This window comes from Erigeron canadensis, chromosome 1 (genome assembly GCF_010389155.1).
Source record: "Erigeron canadensis isolate Cc75 chromosome 1, C_canadensis_v1, whole genome shotgun sequence".
Taxonomy (NCBI): Eukaryota; Viridiplantae; Streptophyta; class Magnoliopsida; order Asterales; family Asteraceae; genus Erigeron; species Erigeron canadensis.
In genome coordinates this window covers 6617637-6628333 of record NC_057761.1, presented here as the reverse complement: position 1 = coordinate 6628333, position 10697 = coordinate 6617637, and the positions used below count along the sequence as shown (strand labels likewise).

Here is a 10697-nt window from a genome sequence, read left to right as displayed (position 1 = left end):
GGTGCTACTAAATGGATGGATTTTATAAATGTCCAAAGAGACAGATAAATAATAGATCACACCATAAAATAAAAAATTTGGGTGCTATCAAAGGGTAAGCCACTACTTCTCGGTCCCAGACAAGTAGACAACCACCCACCCCCAAAGAAGATAATAATGTAAGTTTGTTGTCCATTTTAAATTTTTAATAATTATGTTAAGTCTAATAATGTGAAGGCCCAAATGTATTCAATACATCAAATAAATAGTGTATACAATAAAAATAAAAATAAAAAAAGAAAAAAATAATGTGTAATATATAAAGGTGTTGGTCGTGAGTATGACCGTATAAGCATGAGAAACTTTACCAAAGGTGTTTGTAATTTTGGACGTTAATACGTTTTTATTTGTTAACTTTAGGTTATACGTTTCCTTTAACCCTTCTAAATGGACGAGCACAAGAACCTTTGTTTTCGTAACAAACAAGTTCTCGTTCAATTAATGTTTACGTTCAATCATTTTGTTCGTCTAAATGTAAATAAATAATGAACATGAACACAAAATCCGTTTGTTTCTAAGTGTTCAATCATTAGTTTGGTTAGACTTAAACGAACCAACACAGATAAACTCTATTTGGTTCATTTACGAGCCCTGGTAAACATAAACAATGGACACCATTTCAAGCAAAAAGCCTAAATCAACTCTTTAGTGGGACCAAATGAGGATTGGTAAATCAACTATTCAGAGGGACCAAATGAGGATATAATATTAAATTTGTTGCAGTGAAAATCTAAGATCTAAAATATTGTTTGGAAGAACGACAAAGTGGCATAAGATTCTCATCAGGACAAGACGGAAAGTCCATATCATATATAGGGTACTCAGGTTGTTTATAGTATCAGAAAGAATCGATCTAATCCAGCCTTTTGCAAATAAACAGTCTATCTACTTTGCAGAGTGACTTCAACCACTTGAAACTTCATTGAACTTGAGTACACAGTCATAGAGCCTTCCACCAAGGAACTGGGCAACTTCTAGATGCTTGACCTATTTGTATGCAAAAGTTAAGACTAAAGCAAAAGGGAATGGAAAACACGAAAGGGAGTTCACATGAATAAAATGCTAACCATTCCAATCTTGAGAGAATCACATTTAAACTGAGCATAAAGATTTGTCTCAATTCCACGACCCTGTCAACAAATTAGAAATCAGCTAACAGTGGCTATTCCATACAGACATTACCAATCACAAAGATGACTGCTTGAGAATTGTATGTTTGTATATAATGTGTGGCAAGTGCTTTCCGATGCCTAATGAACCATGAGTACTTGTATTTGTTATTTAGAACTTGCATATATGCAATTCCCTAACTTCATGTTGCCAATTTTAAGTTGGCACATGTGTTTAAGTTGGCTGTTGGTCCACCCATCACAGTGAGAGCTTGCCAGATATTTTATGTACAGTTGAGAATTAGAAATCAAGACTTACAACATCAAATTGAGATGGCTTCAATATTAATGAGTTCAAGGAATCTCATAGGGATAAACTGATGAGCAAACAAACCAATAGTGCATGGTTCATACAAAAAAAGTACTCACCATTCCTTCCAAAACTACTAGGTCAGCATCGCTTGCCAGGTATGCAAGCTCTTGGGACACACTTGAGAGATCGATAACCTGTATTAAAAATTAGATCGCTATTACTGTACTCGATAATTCTCAACAAACTAAGAGGCACATGAACAACCAAATAAAACAGCTTCCTCTATCTTACCGGCAAATCGTTACCAGAATTTGCAATCAAAAGATTCTGAGTATCCACACCCATAAGCTGTCCATTTTCATCCTTCAACTGGTAGATTTTCAGAAAGCATATTTAATATAAATATCAACCAGACAGCAATAATACCTCTCTAGTTAAACAAAATCCAACGACATATGATACAAAATTAATTAAAGATCTAGTACCTTTGATATAATCTCTAGTAGCTCATGATAAGTTATATCATTAATAGATGGCAGGTCATTAGCTGCCAACACAACCTGTACCATGACAGCCATATGATTGAAATATAAGATGAGGAAAGAAAAACCTTACAAGAAAGGTAACCGGGGTCGTTAAATGTATCACACAATATATCCATATTTGTGTTACCTTTGACAATTATAGTTATATTATTATTCCAATCAATTACAATGTAGTTAGTGGTTTACTCTTTTCACCAAGTCATCTTGACTACTTAAGTCATGGATCGACAGTTTTGTCACTCTTTTGCATTAGAGTCGTAATGTTTCTGAATTTATAACCCTATGTACTGACAAGCATTTTGATCATATTTATCCAAGTGAACCCTTTATCTACCCAAATGCGTAATCTTCATCATTGACCTAAATTTCCTTCATCAGAGAGCTGTATATCTAGAGGGATTACATAAACATTTTGTGTAAGTTCTTGAGATACTCATAAAGAAGCTTGAGATACTCAAACCCCTAAGAAGTATACATGATGCTCAACTACTGGCAGGCTTTTATGCTAAAGTATTAGTTTCTTTGTGTAGGGAAACACAACGAATAGTCTCGTGGTCCTGAGTACTGACTCTCATATTCTACTATATATAAAAAATCTCAACAAACTTAGATACCACTGAGTCCAGTTCTTGATCTACCTATATAATATCTTATATGCAGGGCTATGATCCGTGCGAGCTTGTTAATGTAAATGAAGTCAGTGAGACAACCAGATATGCTGAAGATGTTAACAGGATGATGCAGATTGGAGGATTAGTTTAAAAAATCCCGGTTCTATTTGAAGAAAAAAGTAGATTAGTATGTGCTCTATCCAGCATGCAGAACCTCACAAAGAAGCTTGAAGTGCTCAAACCCCTAAAAAGTATAAAATGATGCTCAACTACTGGTATGTTTGTATGTTTGGGTATTATTTATTAAGCAAATTTTTGGTATAACAAAACACAACCAATAGTGCAGTCTCCTATTCTACTCTCGAAAAATTCTCAACTAGCTTTGATGCAACTCTGTACATGTCCCTCCCTACCTCCACCTCCTCCCTGAAAATGCTTCTGAAATCAGTTTTACAAAGCAACCGTGTAACAGTGTAACATGGTTACAATATAAACTAGAAGAGTTGAAACAATTCGGAAGAGTTGAAACAAAAATACAGTTCCATTTTTTCTTCTTTGTCAGAAGGGAAGACGAATAAGCAACTTTGTTGCCTGCTTGACGGCTTGCATCACCTGATAAGAAAAGGAGAATAACAATGCCTTGACATACCAGAAAGCACAACAGGAACAGAATGGAATTCGTCTAGAAGACAGGGATTATAGGGTTAGAGGCTAAGCCGAGACAAAATATACTCCAGATAAATATCGAAAAGATAAGACTGCAGAGCTTTGAATAGGTTCACATCAAGCCATAAGCTGGGTGTAGAACTCACTCCCAAAAGCTAGCTCAAAGGAGGTGGGGACACCTAGGCTTATAAACCACCAGCCAATCCCATATTTGGCCAATGTGGGATCGTAACAATACCCCACCCTTTGAAGAGCCAACGTCCTCGTTGGTCAAGGCTAGCACCCGTCTTCTTTTGGGTCTAAGCCACCACTCCAAGCTCATTGGTCACGGTTGGCACCCTTCTTTTTCCGGGTCCAAGCCACCACTCCATAGGCCACCACTCGAGTGTTAGGATTTCGAAAGGTACGGCTGGATCTGATACCAATTTATACGAACCCATTCCATAATAGGCTCTCATCAAGCCATAAGCTAAGTGTAGAACTCACTCCCAAAAGCTAGCTCAAATGAGAAGGGGACACCTAGGCTTATAAATCACCAACCAATCCCATACTTGGCCGATGTCGGATCGTAACAAGCTCCTAGGGCGATTCTGTTACCACACAGTCGATAGAAACAGATTACAGAATAGTCCATATAGAAAAGTAACCCACAACTTCTACAGAAAAATACTGTGAAAAAGTACTAGGTCATGAGTCAAGAGATTAGCTGTCTAGTGAGGACTGAGGAGAGTACTGCAGAGAATAATCAGATTGTAATGATCAAAACTGAATGTTGCAATCCCATTGTTTACAAATTTAGCACTTATGGGTATTTGGTACAGTGTTATTTTTCTATATCAGCAGAAAAGTCCATAAAAGTTTTGGGATATTAGTACTCAGAGTCTCAGACATCTTCTTGATATAAATAACATTCATTCCATTATGTTGCATTTAGAGTATGAACCTTTTACATTCTTGAAACTAACACTGGGGCTTTTAGAAGCTTCGGAGCAAGCAAGGACACTTTGACCAAGCTTTTGGAACAACCAAAATGGCCAAAGAGGTCAGGCAAGAACCCAGTGTGATAGATGAAACAAGACCATGGATGGTCTCATTTATGGCCGCCAGAACCTTTTACGATAGCTATAAAGCATTAACAGAGCCATATGAGAACAAGATATGATTAGAGAACTATGGCAGGCAGTAAAACATGAGATGTGGTCAGGTAGGTATAGGCGTATCCCAAGAATATTGTAAGTGATGACGAAAAATGATATGGTTTTATAACAACTACTCATACAAGATAGGATAGTGGCGTCCATAGTAAACCATGAAGGAATTATCATCAGAGGATATGATTTCACATTAAGCACACAAATGAATCCACAAGGCAGATTGGCTGTGCAAGACATGAGAAGCACAGGCTTCTAAATGACAGCCAGGTCTCGGTTGGCACATATCTAACAGGTCTTAGAGTGCAATCAAGTGTCCAGAGGGGGCAGAAACAAACTTTTAATATTTAGTTACACATAACCTTCACTAGATGCCACATTTGTAGCAAAACCAAGACTTTTATGTAGTTATCCCTGAGTCCCAACTAAGGCGTTGATATTATCTAACTAGGGTAAGGATTCAAAGAGGGTATCATATTATTACCGGAAAAGAACTCTTAATATTGCAAGGGGTCAACTATTAAAAAAAAAACCCTTAATATGACCCAAATCTCATTCTATTTCTTCAACCCATAAACAAGAGTGCAAGATCACATGGCCGTGAAGGCACATAACTTTATTATAAATAAAGGGACTACATACCTCCCATATATTACCTTAAAAAATCAGTTTGGTTCAACAGGCCTATTGTTTAAGCTTAGATTGACAAGTTGTATAACGATGGAATCTAAGGTCATCATGGTTGACCTAAAATGAGAATTGCATTTCTCAGAATTTTAGAAGGATTGAATGAATGTGATTAAATGATTGTGAGTAACGTGCATGATACCTAATGATTGGGGCTATTTACATAATCCCAAATTGGGGTAACGTAAGTACATGGCTTGTTCTTTTATTGATCTTTGGGCCCATAAAAGGTTAGTACGAGGATTCGGGCTGTCGAACGCAATCTTCTGTAGACAATCCTCATTTGACACGTATTTTCCTAATCTCGTACCTTGTCCCGAATCAAACATTTGGATGCTGTGTGGATGTAGATGTTTATTTGAATAAAAGTCAAGTCCTAAAACCCAAGGCCGAAAGATCCATAGACGCGCCGGGGGGGGGGGGGGGGGGGGGCAACCCCGATTAGCCTAATAAAGGGAGCCGACCCCCCCATCCGGCAGCCAAGGGGATCTGGACCCGATCCGGTTCGACTTAGTTTGAGGTATGCCTATCCTTTCTTCGAATTCGGCTATATACGGGTATCAAATGTGATCACCTATCATTACGGGTACTTAGGGCTCACGGCAGTGTTTAGCTTAAAAATCTGGGTAAAAATTTGAGAATTGGGAGTTCCATACAGCACATACAAATAATACAAGTACAGTCAATAGTGGTCAATGGACTACATCAGATTCTTTTTATACTCTGTCATTCTTGCTTTGATGTTATTATATCTAATTCCTAGGTTCAACTTTTTGGAGCTACACTGGATACGTAGCCTTTGCTTCATTATTAGTCAGAAAAACAACAAACACAGAGGTAACTTAGCACTAAACCTTCAAGGTTGTACCAAATTCAACTGACCATTGAAGGTAATCATTGAATGGGATTAAATAGGAAGTTAGAACTTTCCAAGTCAACGCATGAAACTCTAGATATCTTTCCGAGACATGAATAAATTTGGAAAACACTGTTATTTTAAGGTTATGATCTACATAGAAGACAAGACGGCCATGGCAAGCAAATAATACTTTTCCCTTCCTAAGAAACTGGGCATACAGAAAACACACAAAGAACAAAGAAATTACAACTATCAAAAATATAAATCAATTCCTAAAATCATATTTATCATGGGAAATGCTAGGCAATCAATATGTAGAAGCATCTGAGTTACAAGATCAACAAAATATTGGGTTTGACAACCAACCTGTGTCCCACAACGAAGCAATTCTCTAGCAAAAGGCAGTATACCCAAAACAACATCTGCACCAGAATTATCAACAAATATGACAGCCTGTTATGATTTAAAAAAATGTATAAAGGTTAGTAACATTTTCACCCTGACATGCATAAAAATAGAGAATTATTTGATTACGGGACGAATCATGGCGGGACTTGCCTTTTTCCAAGATTTCTTGGCCCATTTTGCAATGAAAGTATCCAAGTCGTCAATAACCCAGGGTCGGGGTACAATATTTTGACAACTAGCCAAGAAGGACATTCCATCTTTAGAGAATAATTCTGCAAGCTTCAAAAATCAGAAAAAAGTTACACCAGAAACCAGATTATTTATCATATGATGATAAAATGTGCTCAAGGATACCCAATAAGAAAAACGTGCTCAGGGATCGAATGAGAGGCTAGTGAACCTATAACAATGATTCCTTTATTTCACATATATAGCATAGATAAAACATGGGCATATATTTTACTCTCCGTAAGTTATCAACATTTGTGTGCATAGATTAAGCCAGTAATGTCAAAAGACGGCATATCATAAAATGAAGATAATAATTGAGATCAATCAACACTTAGCCTGTTATCAAAAATGCATTTCATTATTTGATGCAAGTTTGAGTACCTGCTATTAGATGACATAATAATGTAATACAGAATATAAATACTATAATTCAGCCAAATTGCTTTATTAAAGATGAAGAACTAGTTATGTCCAGGTAGAATGGCAAAACAGGTAAAAAAAAAAAAAGAAAGAAAGAATGGCAAACAGGTAGAATTTGCGTTTTATATTACCAAAGAGTATTTGCTTACCTGTGCAGAACCCAGATCAAATATGTTCCCTGCGAATATTCCCCTGACCAAATTCTCCACGCGTTTTGGTTCATCCTCAATAGCATCATTCAAATGAATGACATCTTTAAACAAGGTTATTGCTTTGGCATTTTCATCATCCTAGTCATCAAATTAGAAAAAAAGATTAAAAGAACAATCCTTCCATTAAAAACAAAGTATTGGTTTGAGGTTACTCATATTACATGTTTATATAGAAAAAAAATGCACTCTTTCACACTGAAATTGCTAGCAAAAGCTAAATCAAGGATTGAGAGAAACAATTGTAGGTTCACATGCATCTGACACTTGATTGAATGATTGATATGTGTGAAAAGTGAAACATATTGTTCTCACCTTGACTTTCTTGAATATGTCTCTGAAACCAACCTCTCTGAGGATTAGCTCACGGATACGACAAAGAAGCTGCAATAATCGAAACCAAAAAATACATCAATGTCTATAACTGCAGTACAACTTCATCAAGTATATGGATGCCAGGGAGTTTTTGCTTACTACGCAATCAGGTGGTCCACCATGGCTTTCAGGATCTTTCTTAAAATCCTCCAATATTTCAGCATACCTTGCCATGAGTAACATTGAAGTCAAGTACTAAGAAACACTAATCCGTGTACAATTTAAACACAAAAAGAAAACATAACTATGACTAAGGAACGTGCAACGATAATTCTGGAAAACATTGTCAAGATTAGCTAGTTGAAAACTATAATAATATGTTGTTGCCTTAATAATAGTAAGTAAACTATATGAGTAGAAACCTGTAAATGAAACAAGTAGCGAATGAAGAGGTTACAAATGAAAATAATAGTAATACCTTTGAGCAAACTTTTCAGCTTTTGCAGGAGCATCAGAGACTGTTTCATCACTTTCAGCTCTCTTCCTGCGGCAAAATATTAACGTAACACATACAAAACTAGAAAACAAATGCTATACTAGGCAAAATTTGTGTATCTAACTTTCTAATATTCCTATCTACGTATCTGAGGTTCGAATCTCACTAGGCAACATGCGAAAGTTGTGTTCAGAAACGGCTATTGAAACACTCCAGTTAGGACGGTCAAAAAACTCGCCCTCCCTAGATAACCGCACGTGTTAACTACATGAATCCGACCGATTAAAAACTTGTAAACTAGTGGTGTGGCACTAGACATGGAAACTTATAACGATGCCACGTACATCTTGATACATACAGCATCAACATTTTTAAGACTGATTACGCACAATATAACTATTTAAAAATCGGATACGAACTACAGATTTCAAGCTACAGTTTGATACGTTTTCAAGCATAGTTAACCAGTATATTAAATGTGGTAAATTTAATCTTATGATCCAGTAAAAAAATAGAAGCTATTTTGGTTAAATTACTTGTAACCCTTTCTACTTCCTAAAACTATTTTGAACCTTTTAGAATAAAAATTGGAAAAGTAATAATAAATATAGAACTATGAAATGATAGCGATGGAAATGGAAATGGAAATGGGAAAGGAAAGGAAGGATACTTGAAAGAAGGAATGGAATTGGCGAAAAGGTTGATCCAAGAAAGCTCAGTGGGAGTGGGTTTCTTGGGGTTGTCAGAAGGGAATCGGTAAGGGATGGTGCACGCCCTGTAATTGGTTTCGATCGGCGTTATTAATAACGGGAACCCCACCATCTCTCCCGAGCTCTCCATTTCTCTTTCTTTTTTGCTAATTAATTTCCAAGCGGAGCAGCAGGCGGGGAACTGATCAAAAGTGTTTGTGTGGCGATCGGATATTTTTTGATCCTAATGGAATAATAATAATGTTAAATTGTTACTCGTAATTATTACTCTTTGCGCCGGATGGGTGTTTGGCTATTTGAAACGCATGTTGTAATAATATAACTAGATTTTATACTCGTATCCAACACTGTAACGGGGCTTATGATATTATTAATATTAGATCTTCGTACATTTAAATCATAAAAGCTTGTAATTTTGAAGATATACGGTTCCAAGTATTATACTTTGCAAGTTGTGGTACAATAATCACAGCTTCGTCACTGTAATTATTAGCTGATACATATTGATGGAATTGTTTGCCGTAGTCTTTCCACATGGCACATGCTATAATAATTTTTCTATTATAGAATTTTTTGAAACCAGTTTTAAATATAAATATACTTATGATCATGTACTTGACATTCAAGTATATGTATTTGTGATGAACGTCCATTTTGTGATAAAAACCCATATTGAAAGACTTCATTTCAATGCTTAAAAGAGTTATTATTCCGGAAGTATCGGTACCGTTTGATCAAATTATCGCACTATGGCTCAACCTGAGGTGTGAGTGTGGTTGTTGGTGTTTGTCGGCGATTCCCTTACGGTCAGAGGGTCCGAGAGGCCGCTTTACGTCGAATATTGTTGATCCAGAGTCGTTATGTTCGACTTTGGATTTTTGGATTTTGTTTAGGGTTTATTCGAAGGTCGAATAAACTATAAGTAAGGGTTTATGTATGTAATTCGTATGATGTGTATGATGATGTGTCGTGAGGCTTCCTCCTCTATTTATATAGAGGGTAGATAACTTGGAGAGGAGGGTAAGAGAATTAGGGTAAATCTCTTTCTCCTTTGTGAATATCTTGTTTCCTTCTTGAGGAGATTTGTGGTAATCTTGTTACCAAGTCGTATCTGAGTATATCAGAGCTTTGATATATGTTAAATATGATAGTTATAGGAAAGATCTTAATCTGATCTCTATTATATGTATCCTCGGAACTGGATAGTTGTTACCTTTGGAGCTCCGGGGTAATTATGTTGAACGGAGGTCGATCTCCGTTATAGGTATAAATAGCTTTACCTGTACGAAGGTGACTTCGTATCCTGCTAACTAAGTAAGACTAAGTAATTCTAAGGTTTGTTGGGGGGGGGGGGGGTTTATCACTAATTAAACTAATGAAAATAAAAGACAATTAAATCCGGTATTACCGAGGCAGGCCGTGTCGGAAGACACAACGAAAAGATTTTAATTTAAAAACAACAAAATAAAAAGTCATCTACCTCGAATCAAATCCATGATATGTTTCAGGTTGCACTATTCAATACCATAATTGAGATCTAAATAAGTTACTAGGCTCGGTCACGTGGGTACCACCCTATCCGCTAACAAATCCTTGTCTCCTACTCAAATCCCCTAACCGATTAGCTACAAGTGTGAGTACCACCCTATCCACCTATAGTTGCCTAACCAATTAGTTTGTTAAACTATTTTAATGACAATCTTGTCTACCGAATTACCAATCCGTTAACACACTTAATCCTATTGCTACTGAATTATTCTTCACCAACCCATGACATAAAGCCAATTATCTAAACCTTAGACAATCAAGATCATGAAGACACACCAATAATATCATTACAAGCATGCATACACAACCAACAATTCAACAATAAATAACAAGGATTAAGTATATCAAGATCACGACAAAACGTTAAGTGTATCTACATG

General features: G+C 36.4%; 1 protein-coding gene across 1 annotated transcript; it reads right to left on the bottom strand.

The window, feature by feature from the left end:
* Positions 1-726: 726 nt before the first annotated feature.
* Positions 727-9008, bottom strand: LOC122602915 (damage-control phosphatase At2g17340-like). Its single transcript, XM_043775531.1, has 12 exons — positions 8730-9008; positions 8042-8107; positions 7723-7789; positions 7564-7632; positions 7189-7329; positions 6539-6667; positions 6347-6433; positions 1947-2021; positions 1753-1830; positions 1578-1655; positions 1107-1169; positions 727-1026 (listed from the first exon to the last, which is right to left on the bottom strand). The coding sequence occupies exons 1-12, from the start codon at positions 8897-8899 to the stop codon at positions 943-945; spliced, it is 1107 nt and encodes a 368-aa protein (XP_043631466.1). The 5' UTR covers positions 8900-9008; the 3' UTR covers positions 727-942.
* Between the last annotated feature and the right edge of the window lie 1689 nt (positions 9009-10697).